The 26,922-nt window shown below is 31.8% G+C and overlaps 1 protein-coding gene across 1 annotated transcript in view; it reads left to right on the top strand.

Annotated features, from left to right (window-relative positions):
* LOC148945595 (putative phenylalanine--tRNA ligase, mitochondrial) overlaps positions 1-26,922 on the top strand; it is a 69,738-nt gene that overhangs the window by 21,593 nt on the left and 21,223 nt on the right. Inside the window, exons 4-5 of the mRNA XM_089098666.1 lie at positions 4,804-4,964; positions 17,097-17,222. Coding sequence (XP_088954792.1) covers positions 4,804-4,964; positions 17,097-17,222 — 287 coding nt within the window. The remainder of the gene's footprint in view (positions 1-4,803; positions 4,965-17,096; positions 17,223-26,922) is intronic.

Here is a 26,922-nt window from a genome sequence, read left to right as displayed (position 1 = left end):
GGTGCTCTTTTCAGGTTTGAGTCTTTTAAGGTGATTATCTTTTTCAGTTGATTCAGTTGAAGGATTTGTACCGAGTTGCAGGTTTTAGGTACTCTTTTGAGTTTTGAGTCTTTTGAGGTGATTATAGTTCTGAATTGATTCAGTTAAAGGATTTGTACTGAGTTGGAGGTTTTAGGTACTCTTTTTAGTTTTGAGTCTTTTGAGGTGATTATTGTTTTCAGTTGATTCAATTGAAGGATTTGTACCGAGTTGGAGGTTTTAGGTACTCTTTTCAGTTTTGAGTCTTTTGAGGTGATTATTGTTTTCAGTTGATTCAATTGAAGGATTTGTACCGAGTTGCAGGTTTTAGATACTCTTTTCAGTTTTGAGTCTTTTGAGGTGATTATCGTTCTCAGTTGATTCAGTTGAAGGATTTGTACCGAGTTGCAGGTTTTAGGCACTCTTCTGAGTTTTGAATCTTTTGAGGTGATTATCGTTTTGAGTTGATTCAACTCAAGAATTTGTACCGAGTTGCAGGTTTTAGGTACTCTTTTGAGTTTTGAGTCTTTTGAGGGGATTATTGTTTTCAGTTGATTCAATTGAAGGATTTGTACCGAGTTGCATGTTTTAGGTACTCTTTTCAGTTTTCGGTCATATGAGGTGATTATTTGTTTTCAGTTGATTCAGTTGAAGGATTTGTACTGAGTTGCAGGTTTTAGGTAATCTTTTGAGTTTTGAGTCTTTTGAGGGGATTATCGTTTTGAGTTGATTAAGTTGAAGGATTTGTACCGAGTTGCAGGTTTTAGGTACTCTTTTCAGTTTTGAGTCTTTTGAGGTGATTATTGTTTTCAGTTGATTCAATTGAAGGATTTGTACCGAGTTGCAGGTTTTAGGTACTCTTTTCAGTTTTCGGCCTTTTGAGTTGATTATTTGTTTTCAGTCGAATCAGTTGAAGGATTTGTACTGAGTTGCTGGTTTTAGGTACTCTTTTGAGTTTTGAGTCTTTTGAGGTGATTATCATTCTGAGTTGATTCAGTTGAAGGATTTGTACCGAGTTGGAGGTTTTAGGTGCTCTTTTCAGGTTTGAGTCTTTTGAGGTGATTATCGTTTTCAGTTGATTCAGTTGAAGGATTTGTACCGAGTTGCAGGTTTTAGGTACTCTTTTGAGTTTTGAGTCTTTTGAGGTGATTATTGTTTTCAGTTGATTCAATTGAAGGATTTGTACCGAGTTGGAGGTTTTAGGTACTCTTTTCAGTTTAGAGTCTTTTGAGGTGATTATTGTTTTCAGTTGATTCAATTGAAGGATTTGTACCGAGTTGCAGGTTTTAGATACTCTTTTCAGTTTTGAGTCTTTTGAGGTGATTATCGTTATCAGTTGATTCAGTTGAAGGATTTGTACCGAGTTGCAGGTTTTAGGCACTCTTCTGAGTTTTGAATCTTTTGAGGTGATTATCGTTTTGAGTTGATTCAACTCAAGAATTTGTACCGAGTTGCAGGTTTTAGGTACTCTTTTGAGTTTTGAGTCTTTTGAGGAGATTATTGTTTTCAGTTGATTCAATTGAAGGATTTGTACCGAGTTGCATGTTTTAGGTACTCTTTTCAGTTTTCGGTCATATGAGGTGATTATTTGTTTTCAGTTGATTCAGTTGAAGGATTTGTACTGAGTTGCAGGTTTTAGGTAATCTTTTGAGTTTTGAGTCTTTTGAGGGGATTATCGTTTTTAGTTGATTAAGTTGAAGGATTTGTACCGAGTTGCAGGTTTTAGATACTCTTTTCAGTTTTGAGTCTTTTGAGGTGATTATTGTTTTCAGTTGATCCTATTGAAGGATTTGTACCGAGTTGCAGGTTTTAGGTACTCTTTTCAGTTTTCGGGCTTTTGAGTTGATTATTTGTTTTCAGTTGATTCAGTTGAAGGATTTGTACTGAGTTGCAGGTTTTAGGTACTCTTTTGAGTTTTGAGTCTTTTGAGGTGATTATAGTTCTGAGTTGATTCAGTTGAAGGATTTGTACCGAGTTGGAGGTTTTAGGTGCTCTTTTCAGGTTTGAGTCTTTTGAGGTGATTATTGTTTTCAGTTGATTCAATTGAAGGATTTGTACCGAGTTGGAGGTTTTAGGTACTCTTTTCAGTTTTGAGTCTTTTGAGGTGATTATTGTTTTCAGTTGATTCAATTGAAGGATTTGTACCGAGTTGCAGGTTTTAGATACTCTTTTCAGTTTTGAGTCTTTTGAGGTGATTATCGTTCTCAGTTGATTCAGTTGAAGGATTTGTACCGAGTGGCAGGTTTTAGGCACTCTTCTGAGTTTTGTATCTTTTGAGGTGATTATCGTTTTGAGTTGATTCAACTCAAGAATTTGTACCGAGTTGCAGGTTTTAGGTACTCTTTTGAGTTTTGAGTCTTTCTAGGGGATTATTGTTTTCAGTTGATTCAATTGAAGGATTTGTACCGAGTTGCATGTTTTAGGTACTCTTTTCAGTTTTCGGTCATATGAGGTGATTATTTGTTTTCAGTTGATTCAGTTGAAGGATTTGTACTGAGTTGCAGGTTTTAGGTAATCTTTTGAGTTTTGAGTCTTTTGAGGGGATTATCGTTTTTAGTTGATTAAGTTGAAGGATTTGTACCGAGTTGCAGGTTTTAGATACTCTTTTCAGTTTTGAGTCTTTTGAGGTGATTATTGTTTTCAGTTGATCCTATTGAAGGATTTGTACCGAGTTGCAGGTTTTAGGTACTCTTTTCAGTTTACGGACTTTTGAGTTGATTATTTGTTTTCAGTTGATTCAGTTGAAGGATTTGTACTGAGTTGCAGGTTTTAGGTACTCTTTTGAGTTTTGAGTCTTTTGAGGTGATTATCGTTCTGAGTTGATTCAGTTGAAGGATTTGTACCGAGTTGGAGGTTTTAGGTGCTCTTTTCAGGTTTGAGTCTTTTGAGGTGATTATCGTTTTCAGTTGATTCAGTTGAAGGATTTGTACCGAGTTGCAGGTTTTAGGTACTCTTTTGAGTTTTGAGTCTTTTGAGGTGATTATCGTTCTGAATTGATTCAGTTAAAGGATTTGTACTGAGTTGGAGGTTTTAGGTACTCTTTTTAGTTTTGAGTCTTTTGAGGTGATTATTGTTTTCAGTTGATTCAATTGAAGGATTTGTACCGAGTTGGAGGTTTTAGGTACTCTTTTCAGTTTTGAGTCTTTTGAGGTGATTATCGTTCTGAGTTGATTCAGTTGAAGGATTTGTACTGAGTTGGAGGTTTTAGGTGCTCTTTTCAGGTTTGAGTCTTTTAAGGTGATTATCGTTTTCAGTTGATTCAGTTGAAGGATTTGTACCGAGTTGCAGGTTTTAGGTACTCTTTTGAGTTTTGAGTCTTTTGAGGTGATTATCGTTCTGAATTGATTCAGTTAAAGGATTTGTACTGAGTTGGAGGTTTTAGGTACTCTTTTTAGTTTTGAGTCTTTTGAGGTGATTATTGTTTTCAGTTGATTCAATTGAAGGATTTGTACCGAGTTGGAGGTTTTAGGTACTCTTTTCAGTTTTGAGTCTTTTGAGGTGATTATTGTTTTCAGTTGATTCAATTGAAGGATTTGTACCGAGTTGCAGGTTTTAGATACTCTTTTCAGTTTTGAGTCTTTTGAGGTGATTATTTGTTTTCATTTGATTCAGTTGAAGGATTTGTACCGAGTTGCAGGTTTTAGGCACTCTTTAGAGTTTTGAGTCTTTTGAGGTGTTTATCGTTCTGAGTTGATTCAGTTGAAGGATTTGTACCGAGTTGGAGGCTTTAGGTACTCTTTTCAGTTTTGAGTCTTTTGAGGTGATTATTGTTTTCAGTTGATTCAGTTGAAGGATTTGTACCGAGTTGCAGGTTTAAATACTCTTTTCAGTTTTGAGTCTTTTGAGGTGATTATTTGTTTTCAGTTGATTCAGTTGAAGGATTTGTACCGAGTTGCAGGTTTTAGGTACTCTTTTGAGTTTTGAGTCTTTTGAGGTGATTATCGTTTTGAGTTGATTCAGTCGAAGGATTTGTGCCGAGTTCCAGGTTTTAGTAAGTAATATGTGTATTTTTTTTTAGGTGGAGAGGGGCTAAATAGGTTTTGTATTAACATTTTGAAGTATTTCACATTTTTGGGCTGTCACGGGTTTTGACTCTAGTGTTTTTTTTTTAAGGCACTATTAAATATTTGCAAATCACATTTTCAACATTTTACAGTCCATTTCAGGGAAATAGTATTTGTTTTTTAAACTATTCTATACATTTTTATATTTATTTTCTTTCCGGTATAAATCCAGGGATAAACGATACCCCTTTTATAAAGTGAATGGGTAACACCAATTTCAATTGCCAATCCTTGAATAATTCGTGCTCCAGAAATTTGTTGTATTTGTTCGTGTGGTTATGTCAATAAACGTTGAACTCCCTGAAGTTCTTAGTAATAATTCTCGGAACGACTGCTCAGGAAATAATTGCATGGCTTGCAAAAACCTTTCTTTTAGAATAAATTAAAGAAAACCTCAATTACTTTAAAAATAACTAAGGTGAACTCACTTTCAAATGCCATTCCCCAAATAAATTGTGTTTCAGGAATGATATTTGTTTGCTCTTTTATTTGTGTTTATATGTCAATAATCGTCCGATTTTTTATTTTTTCGTTATTTTTTGCTCTAGGAGCAATATTTTCCACTGAAAATCTAAGAACAAGTGGCTGATCATTTTTTAAAGTGCAGAGCAGACTACCACTTCTTCATAGCTTCCATTTCTATAACTACCTCCTCTTCCGTAGTTTCTCGCTCCATTTATTTGCGATTTTATTTTAATGTTTATTGTTGTATTTTTTTTAGCCGGTGTAGAGGACAAAATTGGCTGGGCCTTCGGCATAGGGTTGGAAAGGCTGGCTATGATTTTGTATAATATCCCTGATATACGACTCTTCTGGTCAACAGATCCTGGCTTCTTAAATCAGTTCAATGTCTCGGACAACAACACTAACGTGAAATATAAGGTGGTAATTTTTTTTTAAATTTGAGTCTTAATTTATTTTTTTTAAGTTTGTTTAATTAGTTTATTTTTTCTAAAGCGTATTTTTTTATTAAAAGTCTTCGTTAAACGACTGTACAAAAAATGAGGGTCTTTCTTACTTTCTAGGGCTGAAATGAAAGACAGTTTGAGATGGCCTACGACAGGTTTTGCAGATGAAGGCTTGTCAAAGATAATTAAAATAAATTCTTAGACCACACTGGCTATACATGACAAACGAAACTCAGAGAGGAGAGAAAGTAACAAAATGAAAAATAAAATAAAAAAAGGGTGAAAAAACGAGGATTTTGTCAGCCAGCGAACCATGAAGATGACAAAATATAAGCAAATATTTCGACAAGGACCTCCGCCAAGTCGTCCTCAGTGCTAAAAAAAAAAAAAAAAAAACAAACAATTGACAAAAAAAAAAAAGAAAAAAAAAAAATATAACCTTTCGAAGTTTACTGTACAAAGACAGAACCGACACTGAATAAAAAACCAGGCAGGAATCAATGAAAATGAATTTACCAAGATGATTGTGCAAGGATCTTTCGTCTTTCAATAATTTTAGCTGGTCTACAATTTCGGTTTTCATTAGATATTCAAATAGTTTCTTTTAATTTTTTTCGGGTGAAAATATTTATTGAGTCCTTCAAAATTCAACTTTCGTAAATTGGGCTTAATGAAATATCTCCAGTATCTCTATTTATTGCTAAATTTTGGTTTATATATTTTTGTTTATCTCAATTACCTCTTTTAAAGTTTGTTGTACGCTATTAGTAGTTGATATTGAGGTTGCCTCGTCAAAAAGAACCAGATGTGTCGGATTTATAAAAATATGCGAAGCGAAAACTGAATCAAAGTTGTCATTGTTATTTTTTAATCTCAGGGACTTATCTATCGAAATTTTGTGCTCATGCAAACGTTCTCCTTGTTCTTTATAGTTCTTTCAAATTTAAAATTTTACAATGAATCACGGTATTTTGTAGACACCGCGGCCTAGCGCAGGGTTAGTTTTATCTTGTCTTAAGAGTGAAATTGGTTCAAATTTCTATTTGATTTGGGAAAAAAGAAAAATGGTAAGTTTTTTTAAAATTTTTCAAAGTTTATAACCAATTTTCGGGATGTATGGTGAAAAGATGATAGTTTTTTTCTCAATTGTCGGTGTAACTGAATCAAAGGGGACAAGCTCCCTATTTTTTTCTTTTATCTTTTTTCATAGTCTATCTATTATATTTACAATGAATTTGATTGGTTAAACCATTTGAGAAAACAATATCCTTGACATGATTCAATTCATAAGTTATATGATTACGGGAAAAAATTTTCAAAACTCTGTAGATTCAGGAGATTACTACCCCTCTTTTCAAAGAAGGAGGGTGATGGGAAGAGAAATGTAGATATCGATCATTATGAGTCGGCTTTCTATATATAGAAAATTCAAGACTAGGATTAGTTTTTATAATCAAAACATCTAAGAAAGACAGCTTACCTGAATCTTCGAGTTCCATTGTGAACTGGAGATTCGAATCAAAAGAGCTCAAATGTGCCAAAAAATTTCTTAGAGAGTCTTGTCCATTTTCCCAAACAGAAAGGATATCATCAACAAAACGAAACCAGATAGAGTGTTTTAAGTGGAAACTATTCAAAGCAGACTGTTTTATGAAATCCATGTAAAAATTTGCCAAATAAGGAGACAAAACAGTGCCCATGGATAAGCCCATTATTTGAAGAAAAAATTTGTTTCAGAATTTAAAATACGAGGAGTACTTGTTGCAAAGACGGACAAGGGTCATTATCGTATCAATTTCCAAAGTTTTGTAATCCGACCAAGCTGAATTTTCCTATAATTTTCTTTGTAAAGCCTGCTCACATTTATGGACATCGCATGAAGTGTACATAGAAACTTCATCAAAACTAGATAAAACGGTATTTTCTGTTGTACTTTGATTTTTTAAATTCTCAACAAGATCTATGGAGTTTTTTATATAGGATATCTGTGTGCTTAAAAGAGGCTTAAAAATGGTGGCTAAGAAGCTTCCTATACCCGTAGCTGGAGAACTATAACATGCTGCGATTGGACGTAACGGAATATCTTTCTTATGGATTTTAGGCAGACCATAAAACTTGGGGGCTGAACAACCTTTGGGATAAAATTTTCTGTACATTTGAGGGGTAATTAGTCTAGTATCTTTTAAAATTCCTAGTTCATTTCTCAACTTCTGTGTGTATTTGTCCGTGGGATCAAAATTTATTTCTTTGTAAATATTTTTATCCATTAAAAGGGTGTTAACTTTTAATTCATGATCTGCAGAATTCATAATTACAACTGTGTTTCCCTTGTCCGCTTTAGTAATTACTGTGTTTTGTCTTTTTTTAAATTTAGGAGGTTTTTAATTTCTTCCTTTGATTGAGTTGAAAGTGACAAAGATGGCCTATAATCAAGAATACTCTTTACAATTTCACCTCTCAGTAGGTCTGGATTTTTGACTTCACCATGAGACCTAAAAATAGCAGACTCCACGCCCGTAATAATTTCTGAAGTATTTACGTGTGTTTGAGCCATTGCAAATTTTGGTCTTTTTGAATGAATACTGAGTTCCTTGGATGTAAATACCTTAGAGGATAAATTTTCCAAGGGAGGACCAGGACAAAATCTAGGAAGCAAAATTCTTGTTTGTTGAAACTGTTGAAACTCCAGTTTTGAGAGTTTTTTCGATAAACGAGTTTTTGCTGAATGGAATATCTGTCTGAAAGACCTATGTGAGATTTGTAAAATCTGGTGAAAATATTGAGGGGACAAAATCTGATATAATGAGGATTTTAAATTAAGTATTTTATTACTAAGGACGTATCTTCTGGATCTATGGTCTTTTAAAATATGTGTTAACGTTTTGAAACCCATTCTCTGAATAAATGGGCCTTCAGAATGTGTGCCTAAATGTAGGTTGAAACGTAAAGAAGGTGGAAGAATTCGATGTCTTTTACAAGTTTCTAAGAAATTAAACTGACAAATAAGATTTGTATGTTTCTTAACACAATTTAAAAAATCTAAAACAATATTGGTCCAATGCTCCCCATAAGCTTGACGCAAATACAATCTTAGACCACACTGGCTATACATGACAAACGAAACTCAGAGAGGAGAGAAGGTAACAAAATGAAAAATAAAATCTAAAAAGGGTGAAAAAATGAGGATTTTGTTAGCCAGTGAACCATGAAGATGACAAAATATAAGCAAATATTTCGACAAGGACCTCCGCCAAGTCGTCCTCAGTGCTAAAAAAAAAAAAAACAAAAAAAGAAGAAAAAAAGAAAAAAAAAACGAAAATCTAACCTTTCGAAGTTTACTATACAAAAACAGAACAGACACTGAATAAAAAACCAGGCAGGAATAAATGAAAAGGAATTTACCAAGATGATTGTGCAAGGATCTTTCGTCGTGCAATAATTTTAGCTGGTCTACAATTTCGGTTTTCATTAGATATGCAAATAGGTTCTTTTAAGTTTTTTCGGGTGAAAATATTTATTGAGTCCTTCAAGATTAAATCGTCGTAAATTTGGCTTAATGAAATATCTCCAGTATCTCTATTTATTGCTAAATTTTGGTTCATATATTTTTTATCTCAATTACCTCTTTAAAAGTTTGTGGTACGCCATTTACAGTTGATATTAAGGTTGCCTCGTCAAAAAGAACTAGATGGGTCGGATTTACAAAAATATGCGAAGCCAATGCCGAATCAAAGTTGTCATTGTTATTTTTTAATCTCAGGGACTTATCTATCAAAATTTTGTGCTCATGCAAACATTCACCTAGTTGTTGATGCGTCCTACCAATGTATAATTTTCCTCAAGAACAAGGGATTCTGTAGACACCACTACCCAGTACAGGGTTTGTTTTATCCTTTCCAGAGTTGAAAAAGTGTTCAACTTTTTGTTCGGTTTTGAAAGAAACAGAGAGATTAAATTTATTTAAAATTTTTCCAAGTTTATCGCCAAGTTTCGGGATGTATGGTAAAACGATGAAAGTTTTTTTCTCAATTGCCGGTGTAACTGAATCAAGGGAACAAGCTCCCTATTTTTGTCTTTTATCTTGTTAAATCGTATATCTATTATATTGTCAATGAATTTGATTGTGCAACAACTTAAGTAAAGAATATCCATGATATAATTCAATTCAAGAGTTTTTTGGTTACGGGACAAAATTCTCAAGATTCTGTCGATTAAAGAGAGTACTGCCCCTCTTTCGAAAGAAGGAGGGTGATGGGAAGAGAAATGTAGATATCGATCATTATGAGTCGGCTTTCTATATATAGAAAATTCAAGAATAGGATTAGTTTTTATAATCAAAACATCTAAGAAAGGCATATATATATATATATATATATATATATATATATATATATATATATATATATATATATATATATATATATATATATATATATATATATATATATATATATATATATATATATATATATATATATATATATTATATATATATATATATATATATATATATATATATATATATATATATATACCCGGCATGGGGAACTGTATATATATAGTACAGTTCCCCGGCATGTAGTACAGTTCCCCGACAGTTCCCCCGGTATATTATAGTACAGTTCCCCGGCATGGCTACGCGGCAGGCTTTTATATATTGCCTTGTCGCTTGTCCTCTTACCGAGGCTGTTGTCCAAGTGAATCAACATGTTCATTTACATAATTTTCCACTTTTCTTGCATTTCCATGTGACTTTTGCCATAGTTGCTTGTGTCTCACAATATTTCTTCCATGAGATCCATTAGATTGAAAGTTTTTATTGTTTAAAGAAAAATAGAGGTGTGAGAAAGCCAAACTTTAGCTTAAAGAGCAATTCGTTGAGGAGGGGACAGCCCCTTTCATACACGGAATAATTTCTGTTCGTTTTAAGTTTTAATGTCGCTCCTTACTTTCAGTTAAAAAAACTTGTTTTTTATTTAATTTTTGAACGTTTTTGAATAAATGCAGGTTTTGATCTTGGCTCACCGTACATGAATAATTAAAACACAAGTTTCATATTAATTTTATTTTTATTTGGTTAAATGGCTTTCTCAAAACTTGTTTTGTTTTATTTACGAACGTTTTTATTAGTAATAAATATAGGTAAGTTACGAATTAACTTACGTATCGAACTTCTATATTCATATATTTTTAATACGTATATTAGGGGGTTCGCCCCCTAGTCAATACCTTGCTCTTTAAGCTAAAGTTCGAATTTTGTTCCAATTCTTTAAAAATGACCGATTAATCACAAAGGCCTTTAATTCGAATAAATAGCTCTTATGAAAGTACTAAAAAATCTCTGGCTTAAAGAGTGAGGTATTGACTAGGGGGTGAACCCAGTCATATATGTAATATTTTCTGTTCGTTTAAAGTTTTGATGTTGCTGCTGTTGCAGTTGAAAAACATTTGTTTTTTTATATTTAATTTCTGATCTTTTTTTAAATAATGCTGGGAAGTCCGGCGTCCCCTTCATAGCAGTGTCCCTTCCCCCATGAAAACTTCCTTCATGGAAAGATCCTCCCACATAGCCCCTGACCCCCCCCCCAACTACCAGGAAAAATCTCCTCTGAAAACGTCTGTACTGTATACTTCCCAATAACCAATACTATATGTTAACATTGGGTAAAGTTCATAACTTTCAGCCATCCTCCCGGGAACTTCGGGGGATTAAGTCATCCTAAAATACATACTTATAATATTTTCGAACATGCTGAACAAAATGGCTATCTCAAAATTTTGATCAGGTGACTTTGGGAAAAAAATGAGCGTTGGATGGGGGCCTAGTTACCCTCCATTATTTTGGTCACTTAAAAAGGCCACTATAAATTTTAAATTTCGTTTGAATGAGCCCTCCCTCGGTATTCTAGGACCGCTGGGTCGATACGATCACCCCTGGGAAAAAAAAAACAAAAACAAATAAACACAAATCTGTGATCTTTCTTCTGGCAAAAAATGCAAAATTCCACATTTTTCTAGATATGAGCGTAAGACCTCAGCAGTAGGGTTCTTTAACACACTGAATATGATGGTGTGATGTTTATCCAGGTTTTCTAACTTTTAAGGGGTCTTTCCCCCTTTTTCGAAAATCAGCCAAATTTTCTCAGGCGCGTAACTTTTGATGGGTAGGATTAAACTTGATGAAACTTATATATTTGAAATCAGCATTAAAATTCGATTCTTTTGATGTATCTATTTGTGTAAAAATTCCGTTTTTTTAGAGTTTCGGTTACCATTGAGCCAGGTCCCAATAACCAATACTATATGTTAAAATTGGGTAAAAGTTCATAACTTTCAGCCCTCCCCCTGGGGGCTTTGAGGGATTAAGTCATCCTAAAAGACATAGTTATAATATTTTCGACCATGCTGAACAAAATGGCTATCTCAAAATCTTGATCGGGTGACTTTGGGAAAAAAATGAGCGTGGGAGGGGGCCTAGTTGCCCTCCATTTTTTTTGTCACTTAAAAAAGGCACTAGAACTTTTAGTTTCCGTTCCAATGAGCCCTCCCAAGATATTCTAGGACCACAGGGTCGATACAATCACCCCTGGGGAAAAGAAAAAAAAACAAACAAAAAAAACAAATGAATACACATCCGTGATCTTTCTTCTGTCAAAAAATGGAAAATTCCACATTTTTGTAGATAGGAGCGTGAAACCTCTACAGTAGGGTTCTCTGATACGCTGAATATGATGGTGTGATTTTCATTAAGGTTCTATAACTTTTAGATGGTCTATTCCCCTTTTTTCTAAAATTAGCCAAAATTTCTCAGGCGCGTAACTTTTGATAGGTAAGATTAAACTTGATGAAACTTATATATTTGAAATCAAAATTAAAATCTGATCAAGGTCAATTAATCTACCATTTGTGTCTTTAAGGCGAATAGGTATAGACTTTGATTTTCTATTTTTTGAAAGTATATCATTAATGGTGGACCATATCTTTTTCAGATTTCCTTTGCAATTGAGAATTTTTGTATAATAATAATTTTTCTTCGCTTCACGGATGAGTTTAGTGTATAAGTTTTTATAATGTTTATAATTAGATAGGTCAATATCACTACTGGTCTTACAGGCTAACTTATATAATTTTTTTTTACGATATGAGGAGACAATGAGGCTATGTGACATCCAGGGGCAAATAGGGATATTTTTCCGGTTAGGTTTACGAATAGGAAAAGTTGAATGGATAATCTCACTTAGCCTTTGCGCAAAACCATTTGTGGCAGAATTTACCTCGAGACAATTTAAGACATCGGACCAGTCAGTGGTTCTTAGGCAATCGATGAAATGGTTTATATTTGCAGAACTGTAGTTTCGAGTAGGTGTTGGGATATTAATTCTAGACCGTAGAGGTAGTGGTTGCGAAGGTAGAGAAAATTAAATAGGAAAATGGTCTGACAGATCCGAAAATACTCTATTTGAGGACGGGTCATTTCCCAGGGAAGTGGATACAAAAATGTTATCAATTAATGTTGAAGTTGATCTCACAGGATCGACTCTACTGGGAAAAAAAAGTGTGGGTAGAAGACCACTCGCGGTTACGGATTCAAAAAAAGTGTCAGATTCAATATTTTTACCCACATTGAGTAGGTTGCAATTAAAGTCTCCAAGAACTATTGCCTTTTTACGGGGTAGATTAATAAATTAGAAAAATCATCAAATAGATTACAAAAACATGAGGTCGGAAATGGAGGAGGTTTATAAAATAAGGAGAGTATATAGGAATTTTGGCCGATAACTAGGTTTACAATTATTGAATAAATACATCTGAGATTTAGTTGTGTAGAGAAAATAGATTCGCACTCTGATAGCCTGGTAAAATTTACATTCGAACGGATGTAAAGTGAGATACCCCCAGAACAATTAGTCAATCTCCTGGGCATATGGATTATTTGGTAACCAGGGAGTAAAAAATCACTAGTGTCATCATTATCGGAAAGCCATGTCTCTGTTAATCCTATTACATCGAAAGGGCAGACACCATTAATTGAAATTAAATCTTTAAACTTGAACCACTTATCCCGGATGCTTCTGATGTTGAAACAAAGAACATTAAGGGAATTATTATTTACTAGTTTTGGCTTCACATTAGTAGCAAAATCGAAAATATCAAGGTATTTACAACTAGCATTTGTTAAGGTACTAGGGGGGCTGCTTATAGGGTTGGCATGCTGATTATCATCTATATCGGGATAATTAAAAACACTGTTATTGGAAAGGGATAAATTAGTTAAAAACAAAAGTCACACATTAAATAGTCGTCAGGCGTTCTGATTGTGACTCAATCAGCCTATGTTGGCTTAAAACACTCTCAATTTGAATTTCTGCTTCGGAAACTATGGTCTCGCCAAAGTGAGTTTTTGCCAAATTCTTCAGAATAATGCATTTCAACTGATTGGGTAACTCTAATTGGGAGATGAGCATAGAGGTAACTGTAAAGCTGGCTAATTTAAAGTACACGTTTGATTCATCTTCCAAAGCCTTTGGAAAAACTGTGTGAAATCTGTGGAGAGTAATTTCAGGTAATTTTGTCGGTCGTGATGTCTTTCCTGGCGCAGGATTTTCGAAAAGGGGGTTCTTCAGTTTTTTTGTGGGGGCACTTGCTATCAATGGGACCCATGGATTAGTTTTATCTCGAATGAGATTATTCTGAAAATTTTCAAGACTAGGGGAAGCATGGGGACCTCTTGGTGTCCTGGGGGATGCTGTTTGCCTGGGACCTGTTGGTGGTTCAGGGGCTGTTGGTTGCCTGAGGACTGTGGGGGGACGGGGGACTCTTGGTGTCCTTGGGACTTGCATTGCTACAAAAGGGATTGGAAGTTGTTGCTCTTTTGCTATTCTTAGTATCCCTGCCCTTTGTTTATATTTGGGACAGCTTCCTTTATCTAGGGACTGGTGTTTGCCCTTACAATTAGTACATATTGGGTCAAATTAACAGTTTGACTCATTATGGTCCTTGCCAAGGCAAATCTTACAAATGTTGGAATCCTCTCTACAGTATTTATCTGAGTGACCAAGCTTTAGACATTTAATACACTGTCATGGCTTTTCTTTGTAAGGCTTGAATGATTTTTGTTGGCCAAAGAGGAACATTCTGTCAATATTAAATTGACCTTGAAGCTCAAACAACAGAGTTTTAAAGTTTGTGGTTTCAGTGGTTTCTCGACCAAAGGTATGGAAACTAGAGACCGGAATGCATTCACCTTTTCCATTCATCAATGCTTCCATCAGGTCAGAGTTTAGAAATGATATATATATATATATATATATATATATATATATATATATATATATATATATATATATATATATATATATATATATATATATATATATATATATATATATATATATATATATATATATATATATATATATATATATATATATATATATATCAATGTGTGATCGATATAGAATTAATTAACTGTTTTCATAAAATTTTTACTATAATCGTTATTGCTAAATTCGTTGCCCTGTTCTAAAAGTATCAAAATTTTGGGTTTGTCTGGGTATAAAGCTTTGTAATTTTGTCTCTGTTTTCTTTAGATAAATTGATTGATTGACTACGAAAGGTAATGCTCCAACAAAGCTCAAGATCTCGCGAGATTCTAAAACTGAACCCAACAAGACTCATCCCGATTATCCTTGGTCGAATGTTGAGCCGAAATTTTAAATCTGTTGAGTTGTGGGCAAAGTAATTCTTGGTTGAATTTTTTCTATGGTCGAATGAGTATGGGTTGTTTTTGTTATGTTGAATTTTGGTACAGCTTGAGCTTTTCTGGAAAAATTTTCGATATCCTGGTAGAAGGGCCCGCAAGTTATTGGTTATATATTAGAGGAATATAATCATCCTCCAGAATTATTGGTGGCACATAGAATGTCAAATCGATGTTTCAGTTTGTCGGTCTTTTTCTACAGGGACTATTAGCAAGTCTGTCAATCCACCGTACTATCACAAGGTGTCCAACTGATTAACCGATTTAAAATCTCGTGTATTGCGGCATCTTCAAAAAAGAAAGTTTGCCTAATCTTTTTGTATTTGAATTAGGCATTTGGGTTGGTTTCATTTGTTTTTGCAGCAAAAATTCTGTGATCTTATATTTTAAAAATTATATTTATTATTTTATTATTTTAATAAATTTTTATTTATAAATTTAAGTATTTAAATATTATATAATTAAATTATATAAATTATTGTATGTATTATTAATAAATATTATTTTAATAAATTAATTGATATTATTATTATTATTATTAAATAATTTCTTAGACCACACTGCTTTTCCATTAAAAACAAAAAAAAAATTTTAAACACGAAAAACGGGTTTTAATTTTCTAACAAGCAGTGAACTACAAAACAATTAATTATGCACAAAAGCTCCGAATATTTCGGCCCCACATCCGGGAGCCTTTCTCAACGGAAAAAAAAAAAAATAAATAAAGCAAAAAAAAAAAAAAATTAAATTAAATTAAAAAAAAAAAAAAAAAAAACAAAAAGAGAACAAAAAGCAAAAACGAAAGAAAAATATAAATAAATAAGACCAAAACTCACATATTAATTAAACACTTCCATGCACTGAATGTCTTTCAACTGGCCTCCTCTCAGTATATAAATGGAAATATATTAAATAAACACTTCCATGTACTGAATGTCTATATTGATTCTACTCGCCTCCTCCCAGTATATAAATTGAAATCTATCAAAAATGAAAAATATAATTCAAATATAATTCATTTTTGATAGATTTCAATTTATATACTGGGAGGAACAGTAGAATCAATATAGACATTCAGTACATGGAAGTGTTTATTTAATATATTTCCATTTATATACTGAGAGAAGCCAGTTGAAAGACATTCAGTGCATGGAAGTGTTTAATTAATATGTGAGTTTTGTTCTTATTTATTTATATTTTTCTTTCGTTTTGCTTTTTGTTCTCTTTATGTGTTTAGTATGTTTTATTGTAATGTAATTTAAGTTGTTTTTTTTTGCTTTATTTATTTATTTTTTCCGTTGAGAAAACTCCCGAATGTGAGATATTCGGAGCTTTGTGCATAATTAATTGTTTTGTAGTTCACTGCTTGTTAGAAAATTAAAACCCGTTTTTCGTGTTTAAAAAATTTTTTTTGTTTTTATTATTATTATTATTATTTATTTCTAACCCACACTGTACAGAGGTACAATAAAAAACCTGACAAGGTGATGGTGCGGAGAAAAACGGATACAAGCAGTATTTGAAAGTTGTCTGTGTAGTGCTTCCAGTTTTTCAGTAATATTAGGAACAAGAAATTTATTAATAACTACCCGGTTTTTGGTCCAAGGTGGAAGAAACAACAAAGATTTACAAAATCTAAAATAATTAATCCGGATTCTTTTTAACTCATTTTTATTAAAAAGGAGAAAAATTCCTGAAGCAAAAAGAATTGAATTGTCACAAAAAGTTGAGCAGAGCTTGGCCAAGGCGAGTTTATTATATTTACCTCTATTGGCAACAATCTTAGCATATCCTAATTTAATTTTCATATTAATATCTGAGACTGTGCGCTGGCGCAAACCCGGAAGACTATTTGTAATAGAAATACCGAGCCATCAAAGAGAATCTACGAGAGGGATAGTAAAGCCACTACAACGAAAGGAAGTACTAGAAATGTTATTAAAAGAAAGAAATTTACATTTATCTACATTAAGAGAAAGGCCTATGTCGGAAAAAAGAGTGGCAACACATGAAACCATGTTAGATAAACCAGTTTTAGGACGGCTTATAAGAAGCAGATCATCAGCGTAAGCCAGGTATGAAACATCAGAAAAACCGGAGAGATAGGTAGCCGATATCTTTGCCAGAACTCCTGAAATACTCAAATTAAAAAGGGTCGGAGATAAAACTCCACCTTGTCGTAAACCTCTTTTCAATTTCATTTATCATATCATTTTAAAAATTATATTATTATATTCGGAGCAAAGATCTATTGCTGCTTTGGAAAAATTGGTTGTTCTTACGACCTAGAGAGGCTTTTCAAACCAAACAATGATGTTTCACTAAATATACATTCATTCCTTTTAGCCAATCAGCATTTATCCCCCGTGTCCAAACGACATCAGTTTCTGGCTGCCTGGCAACGCTGACGAATTTTCCGACAATGACTTTTATGATTTGGTAAGGACAGTAGCAGGAGACGTAGTCGAACAGGTGAGCTATCAAAATTGCCAATTTTTTTTCTCAAAAATCCCAATAATTTATTATTCCTAGACAAGACAGAGGGGAAATCCCTACACTGGAATGTATGGTTTTGGAGGCTATTGTTTTAAAAATAAAAAAAATTCTCTTCCTCGCAAAGAAAAATGTTTTAATTTATTTTCAATTGTAGACTGGGGCTATCGACAATATATTTTTGAAAAATATCTCAATATAATTTCAGCTGTTGGTTATCGATAATTTTAACTGAAGGCTAGGGAGCAAACATCTATTGGGTTAACCAGCAACAGCAGCAGTAATTATCTGCATTTTAGAGTTTTGAATAGGTGTTAATAACTTTAATATAAGTGTTAATAAATGATTAAATTTTCAAGTTTATAGGAAAAAGTAAAACAATAATATTTTTGCGGAAATTGAACAAATCTTGAAAAATTTAGCTGTTCACCATGTATTATAAATACATATATTATAATTGACAGAATACAAAAAGTGTTTACTGGGATAAGAAATTACTATGCAATTACGGGTACCGCAAGGCCGAATCCAATAATGTGAAATAATACTTAAGTTTTGTGTACAAACGCTACAAAACATAGAGAAAAAAAATTGTTTAAGCGCCTGTCTGTAAAGTTACAAGTTACATTACATACAAGTAAAAAAACCAAGATTTTTTTTTTTTTGGGGGGGGGGGGAGAGGGGGTGTAAAAAACCTCAAAAAACGCATTAATTCTTTTATATTCATTTTTGTCCCGTTTTTATGATTCGGATAAACATTTTTCTAGGGGGGGGGGTCGATATCCTTAACGCCCTGGATACGGCCTTCTGAAAGGCTATCTATGGATTGATTTTTGTGGTGTTGTTAATTCAGTAAATTGGCAGAAGATTTTAAATTGTTTCAGGTAAAATGTAAATGCACGTCGGCGTTTGGCAGACAGTCAACTGCTATAGTGTTCTTAGATACTTTGCTGTATTTTGTTGGTTCTTTTTTTTTGTTTTCCCCCTCTCCCCGGGGACAATTTCCCTATGGAACTGTCCTCCTAAATGCAAAATTGAGCTGCCAAGGGGAAAGTATGACAAATAAAAATAATGAAGAAAAGAGAGAAATTTGGAATATTCTACCTGTATTCCAAAGTATAGACATATTTGATATAGAATATCCTATAATATTTATTGTAACATTTTTATTTCTTTAATGCTGTTTTTTGTGGTTTAGAGGACTGAGTTATCATGGCAGAGTAAGATAAAGGTTTAAAAAATCATGTAAAAATATGAAACTATTGGGAAATATAGAAGGGCTCCCCATAATGGACGGACGTGCCAAGATGTAGTTTGAATCCCAAAGCACTGAGATAGGATCATTACCCTGGAATCGATCTAACCGAGATAGTAACAAAACGAGTAATGTAGTGTTGAAATTTTCTGTTTCGAAAATAAAAGATTTTGGGACCGGGCTTGGGGTTGGTTTAGCCGTTGTAATATATCGTTCTCGTTTTTCAAAGGACCAGAATTTTATCGGGAATTGAGTAAAAAAAGTATACAATTTTTAAAGGTAAAGGCATTTAATAGAAATTTTGGATGCATAAGAAGGGAGAGAGTATGGGACCGACCTTTTGGATGCTAAAAAATTGTGCAACTGGGGCAGACCTATTATAGGGGGCATTTACTGCTTCGTGTCCAAATGGTAGGGGTCTAGGGATTAACCGTGACTGGTACTGAAAATAATTCGGAATCTCAAGCCTACAAAACACAATTCTGTGAGTTACTCTACAAATTGTTCATCTTTGAGGGGGTGTTACCCCCCATCCCCCCTGGTATATTAACTTGTACATTTATTACATGCTTGGAATAAATTACAGTTGTTGAATACAACTTCATCATCCTGACAATATATACTTTATCTCCCTTAATACTTTATCTTCCTGACATTCGATTAAGCTTAGATTTCTTGTTTTTTGCCCTGAAAGTCGGAAACATCAAATTATTGATAGTTATTTCTTATATCTGAAACATTTCTAATACGAACTTGATTAGTTGATATGGCTTCCTGTAGTGATAATTGTTATCGAAACCATAGGAGAGATAAGTATTGTTGTAATCGGAAATCGTAACAGAACCAAGACATCAAGATGGAGTCGGGATTAGAATCGGAATTGAAAAAAAAATGGGGAAACTTCACTTATCTTTTGATATATAAAATTAAGGGTTTGTGTGTATGTACACTTTTTACCATTTAAGTTTTATTAAATTATTTAAAATATTAAACCGCCAGTAATAATTTTATTCTGATTATCGTCTTCTTGAAAAGTCTTATAATTCATATGAAAAAAAAACAACAAAAAAACAATTATTCTAGGAACCGGGAATCATATCAGAATCGACACTTTGAGGTGGAACAAGAAATAGAGTCGGGAAAAGATCTTGCTTGATCTTATTTCTGATTTTCAGATACAAGAAATTAAGGTTTTGGGTGTATGTATACTTTTTACCATTTAAGTTTTATTAACTTCTTTAAAGTATTAAACCACCAGTAATAATTTTATTCTGATTATTGTCTTCTTGAAAAGTCTTATAATTCATATGAAAAAAAACAACAAAAAAACAATTATTCTCGGAACCGGGAATCTTATCAGAATCGACACTTTGAGGTGGAACAAGAAATAGAGTCGGGAAAAGATCTTGCTTGATCTTATTACTGATTTTCAGATACACGAAATTAAGGTTTTGGGTGTATGTATACTTTTTACCATTTAATTTTTATTAACTTTTTTAAAGTATTAAACCACCATTAATAATTTTATTCTTTTTATCGTCTTCTTTAAAAGTTTTATAATTCATATTAAAAAAAAAAAAAAAAAAAAAAACAATTATTCTCGGAACCGGGAATAATATAAGAATCGAAACTTTTTGGTGGAACAACAAAAAGAGTCGGGAAAAGATCTTGCTTGATCTTATTACTGATTTTCAGATACACGAAATTAAGGTTTTGGGTGTATGTATACTTTTTACCATTTAAGTTTTATTAACTTCTTTAAAGTATTGAACCACCAGTAATAATTTTATTCTGATTATCTTCTTCTTGAAAAGTCTTATAATTCATATTAAAAAAAAACAACAAAAAAATAATTATTCTCGGAACCGGGAATCATATCAGATTCGACACTTTGAGGTTGAACAAGAAATAGAGTCGGGAAAAGATCTTGCTTGATCTTATTGCTGATTTTCAGATACACGAAATTAAGGTTTTGGGTGTATGTATACTTTTTACCATTTAAGTTTTATTAAATTCTTTAAAGTATTAAACAACCAGTAATAATTTTATTCTGATTATCGTCTTCTTGAAAAGTCTTATAATTAATATTAAAAAAAAACCAAAAAAACAATTATTCTCGGAACCGTGAATCATATCAGAATCGACACTTTGAGGTGGAACAAGAAATAGAGTCGGGAAAAGATCTTGCTTGATCTTATTACTGATTTTCAGATACACGAAATTAAGGTTTTGGCTGTATGTATACTTTTTACCATTTAAGTTTTATTAACTTCTTTAAAGTATTAAACCACCAGTAATAATTTTATTCTGATTATCGTCTTCTTGAATAGTCGTCTTCTTTATAATTCATATGAAAAAAAAAACAAAAAAACAATTATTCTCGGAACCGGGAATCATATCAGAATCGACACTTTGAGGTGGAACAAGAAATAGAGTCGGGAAAAGATCTTGCTTGATCTTATTGCTGATTTTCAGATACACGAAATTAATGTTTTGGGTGTATGTATACTTTTTACCATTTAAGTTTTATTAACTTCTTTAAAGTATTAAACCACCAGTAATAATTTTATTCTTATTATCGTCTTCTTGAAAAGTCTTATAATTCATATGAAAAAAAACAAACAAAAAAACAATCATTCTCGGAACCGGGAATCATATCAGAATCGACACTTTGAGGTGGAACAAGAAATAGAGTCGGGAAAAGATCTTGCTTGATCTTATTACTGATTTTCAGATACAAGAAATTAAGGGTTTGTGTGTAAGTACACTTTTTACCATTTAAGTTTTATTAACTTCTTTAAAGTATTAAACCACCAGTAATAATTTTATTCTGATTATCGTCTTCTTGAAAAGTCTTATAATTCATATGAAAAAACAAAACAAAAAAACAATTATTCTCGGAACCGGGAATCATATCAGAATCGACACTTTGAGGTGGAACAAGATATAGAGTCGGGAAAAGATCTTGCTTGATCTTATTGTTGATTTTCAGATACACGAAATTAAGGTTTTGGGTGTATGTATACTTTTTACCATTTAAGTTTTATTAACTTCTTTAATGTATTAAACCACCAGTAATAATTTTATTCTGATTATCGTCTTCTTGAAAAGTCTTATAATTCATATGAAAAAAACAAACAAAAAAACAATTATTCTAGGAACCGGGAATAATATCAGAATCGACACTTTAGGTGGAACAAGAAATAAAGTCGGGAAAAGATCTTGCTTGATCTTATTATTGATTTTCAGATACACGAAATTAAGGTTTTGGGTGTATGTATACTTTTTACCATTTAAGTTTTATTAACTTCTTTAAAGTATTAAACCACCAGTAATAATTTTATTCGGATTATCGTCTTCTTGAAGATTCTTATAGTTCATATGAAAAAAAAACAACAAAAAAACAATTATTCTCGGAACCGGGAATCATATCAGAATCGACACTTTGAGGTGGAACAAGAAATAGAGTCGGGAAAAGATCTTGCTTGATCTTATTGCTGATTTTCAGATAAACGAAATTAAGGTTTTGGGTGTATGTATACTTTTTACCATTTAATTTTTATTAACTTCTTTAAAGTATTAAACCACCAGTAATAATTTTATTCTGATTATCGTCTTCTTGAAAAGTCTTATAATTCATATGAAAAAAAACAACAAAAAAACAATTATTCTCGGAACCGGGAATCATATCAGAATCGACACTTTGAGGTGGAACAAGAAATAGAGTCGGGAAAAGGTCTTGCTTGATCTTATTGCTGATTTTCAGATACACGAAATTAAGGTTTTGGGTGTATGTATACTTTTTACCATCTAAGTCTTATTAAATTCTTTAAAATATTAAACCGCCAGTAATAATTTTATTCTGATTATCGTCTTCTTGAAAAGTCTTATAATTCATATGAAAAAAAAACAACAAAAAAAACAATTATTCTCGGAACCGGGAATCATATCAGAATCGACACTTTGAGGTGGAACAAGAAAAAGAGTCGGGAAAAGATCTTGCTTGATCTTATTACTGATTTTCAGATACACGAAATTAAGGTTTTGGTTGTATGTATACTTTTTACCATTTAATTTTTATTAAATTCTTTAAAGTATTAAACCACAATTAATAATTTTATTCTTATTATTGTATTCTTGAAAAGTATTATAATTAATATTAAAAAAAAACAACAAAACAATTATTCTCGGAACCGTTAATAATATCAGAATCGACACTTTGAGGTGGAACAAGAAATAGAGTCGGGAAAAGATATTGCTTGATCTTATTGCTGATTTTCAGATACACGAAATTAAGGTTTTGGGTGTATGTATACTTTTTACCATTTAAGTTTTATTAACTTCTTTAATGTATTAAACCACCAGTAATAATTTTATTCTGATTATAGTCTTCTTGAAAAGTCTTATAATTCATATGAAAAAAAAACAAAAAAACAATTATTCTCGGAACTGGGAATCATATCAGAATCGACACTTTGAGGTTGAACAAGAAATAGAGTCGGGAAAAGATCTTGCTTGATCTTATTACTGATTTTCAGATAAACGAAATTAAGGTTTTGGGTTTTTGTATACTTTTTACCATTTAAGTTTTATTAAATTCTTTAAAGTATTAAACCACCATTAATAATTTTATTCTGATTATTGTCTTATTGAAAAGTATTATAATTCATATGAAAAAAAAACCAAAAAAACAATTATTCTCGGAACCGTGAATCATATCAGAATCGACACTTTGAGGTGGAACAAGAAATAGAGTCGGGAAAATATATTGCTTGATATTATTACTGATTTTCAGATACACGAAATTAAGGTTTTGGGTGTATGTATACTTTTTACCATTTAAGTTTTATTAACTTCTTTAAAGTATTAAACCACAATTAATAATTTTATTCTGATTATCGTCTTCTTGAAAAGTCTTATAATTCATATTAAAAAAAAACAAAAAAACAAATATTCTCGGAACCGGGAATCATATCAGAATCGACACTTTGAGGTGGAACAAGAAATAGAGTCGGGAAAAGATCTTGCTTGATCTTATTACTGATTTTCAGATACACGAAATTAAGGTTTTGGGTGTATGTATACTTTTTACCATTTAAGTTTTATTAACTTCTTTAAAGTATTAAACCACCAGTAATAATTTTATTCTGATTATCGTCTTCTTGAAAAGTCTTATAATTAATATTAAAAAAAAAAAAAAAAAAAAAATTATTCGCGGAACCGGGAATCATATCAGAATCGACACTTTGAGGTTGAACAAGAAATAGAGTGGGGAAAAGATATTGATTGATATTATTACTGATTTTCAGATACACGAAATTAAGGTTTTGGGTGTATGTATACTTTTTACCATTTAAGTTTTATTAACTTCTTTAAAGTATTAAACCACCAGTAATAATTTTATTCTGATTATCTTCTTCTTGAAAAGTCTTATAATTCATATGAAAAAAACAACAAAAAAACAATTATTCTCGGAACCGGGAATCATATCAGAATCGACACTTTGAGGTTGAACAAGAAATAGAGTCGGGAAAAGATATTGCTTGATCTTATTACTGATTTTCAGATACACGAAATTAAGGTTTTGGGTGTATGTATACTTTTTACCATTTAAGTTTTATTAACTTATTTAAAGTATTAAACCACCAGTAATAATTTTATTCTGATTATCATCTTCTTGAAAAGTCTTATAATTCATATGAAAAAAAAAAACAAAAAAACAATTATTCTCGGAACCGGGAATCATATCAGAATCGACACTTTGAGGTGGAACAAGAAATAGAGTCGGGAAAAGATCTTGCTTGATCTTATTACTGATTTTCAGATAAACGAAATTAAGGTTTTGGGTGTATGTATACTTTTTACCATTTAAGTTTTATTAACTTCTTTAAAGTATTAAACCACCAGTAATAATTTTATTCTGATTATCGTCTTCTTGAAAAGTCTTATAATTCATATTAAAAAAAAAGAACAAAAAAACAAGGATTCTCGGAACTGGGAATCATATCAGAATAGAGATGTCGAGGTGGAATAAGAAACAGAGTCGGGAAAAGATCTTGCTTGATCTTATTGTTGATTTTCAGATACACGAAATTAAGGTTTTGGGTGTATGTATACTTTTTACCATTTAAGTTTTATTAACTTCTTTAATGTATTAAACCACCAGTAATAATTTTATTCTGATTATCGTCTTCTTGAAAAGTCTTATAATTCATATGAAAAAAAAAACAAAAAAAAAATTATTCTCGGAACCGGGAATCATATCAGAATCGACACTTTGAGGTGGAACAAGAAATAGAGTCGGGAAAAGATATTGCTTGATCTTATTGCTTATTTTCAGATACACGAAATTAAGGTTTTGGGTGTATGTATACTTTTTACCATCTAAGTTTTATTAAATTCTTTAAAATATTAAACCGCCAGTAATAATTTTATTATGATTATCGTCTTCTTGAAAAGTCTTATAATTAATATGAAAAAAAACAAAACAATTATTCTCGGAACCGGGAATCATATCAGAATCGACACTTTGAGGTGGAACAAGAAATAGAGTCGGGAAAAGATCTTGCTTGATCTTATTACTGATTTTCAGATACACGAAATTAAGGTTTTGGTTGTATGTATACTTTTTACCATCTAAGTTTTATTAACTTCTTTAAATTATTAAACCACCAGTAATAATTTTATTCTGATTATCGTCTTCTTGAAAAGTTTTATAATTCATATGAAAAAAAAAATAAAAAAACAATTATTCTCGGAACCGGGAATCATATCAGAATCGACACTTTGAGGTGGAACAAGAAATAGAGTCGGGAAAAGATCTTGCTTGATCTTATTACTGATTTTCAGATACACGAAATTAAGGTTTTGGGTGTATGTATACTTTTTACCATTTAAGTTTTATTAACTTCTTTAAAGCATTAAACCACCAGTAATAATTTTATTCTGATTATCGTCTTCTTTAAAACTCTTATAATTCATATAAAAAAAACAACAAAAAAACAATTATTCTCGGAACCGGGAATCATATCAGAATCGACACTTTGAGGTGGAACAAGAAATAGAGTCGGGAAAAGATCTTGCTTGATCTTATTACTGATTTTCAGATACACGAAATTAAGGTTTTGGGTGTATGTATACTTTTTACCATTTAAGTTTTATTAACTTCTTTAAATTATTAAACCACCAGTAATAATTTTATTCTGATTATCGTCTTCTTGAAAAGTCTTATAATTCATATTAAAAAAAAACAAAAAAACAATTATTCTCGGAACCGGGAATCATATCAGAATCGACACTTTGAGGTGGAACAAGAAATAGAGTCGGGAAAAGATCTTGCTTGATCTTATTACTGATTTTCAGATACACGAAATTAAGGTTTTGGGTGTATGTATACTTTTTACCATTTAAGTTTTATTAACTTCTTTAAAGTATTGAACCACCAGTAATAATTTTATTCTGATTATCGTCTTCTTGAAAAGTCTTATAATTCATATGAAAAAAAAACAACAAAAAAACAATTATTCTCGGAATCGGGAATCATATCAGAATCGACACTTTGAGGTGGAACAAGAAATAGAGTCGGGAAAAGATCTTGCTTGATCTTATTGCTGATTTTCAGATACACGAAATTAAGGTTTTGGGTGTATGTATACTTTTTACCATCTAAGTTTTATTAAATTCTTTAAAATATTAAACCGCCAGTTATAATTTTATTCTGATTATCGTCTTCTTGACAAGTCTTATAATTCATATGAAAAAAAAGAACAAAAAAACAAGGATTCTCGGAACTGGGAATCATATCAGAATAGAGATGTCGAGGTGGAATAAGAAACAGAGTCGGGAAAAGATCTTGCTTGATCTTATTGCTGATTTTCAGATACACGAAATTAAGGTTTTGGGTGTATGTATACTTTTTACCATTTAAGTTTTATTAACTTCTTTAATGTATTAAACCACCAGTAATAATTTTATTCTGATTATCGTCTTCTTGAAAAGTCTTATAATTTATATGAAAAAAAAAACAAAAAAACAATTATTCTCGGAACTGGGAATCATATCAGAATCGACACTTTGAGGTGGAACAAGAAATAGAGTCGGGAAAAGATCTTGCTTGATCTTATTGCTGATTTTCAGATACACGAAATTAAGGTTTTGGGTGTATGTATACTTTTTACCATATAAGTTTTATTAAATTCTTTAAAATATTAAACCGCCAGTAATAATTTTATTCTGATTATAGTCTTCTTGAAAAGTCTTATAATTCATATGAAAAAAAACAAAAAAAAAAACAATTATTCTAGGAACCGGGAATCATATCAGAATCGACACTTTGAGGTGGAACAAGAAATAGAGTCGGGAAAAGATCTTGCTTGATCTTATTACTGATTTTCAGATACACGAAATTAAGGTTTTGGGTGTATG

Source organism: Artemia sp. Qi Xiang Cuo, chromosome 13 (genome assembly GCF_049724085.1).
Source record: "Artemia sp. Qi Xiang Cuo chromosome 13, ASM4972408v1, whole genome shotgun sequence".
In the NCBI taxonomy this organism is placed as follows: Eukaryota; Metazoa; Arthropoda; class Branchiopoda; order Anostraca; family Artemiidae; genus Artemia; species Artemia sp. Qi Xiang Cuo.
The sequence above is the reverse complement of the archived record's forward strand: the minus strand, read 5'-3'. Positions and strand labels throughout refer to the sequence as shown.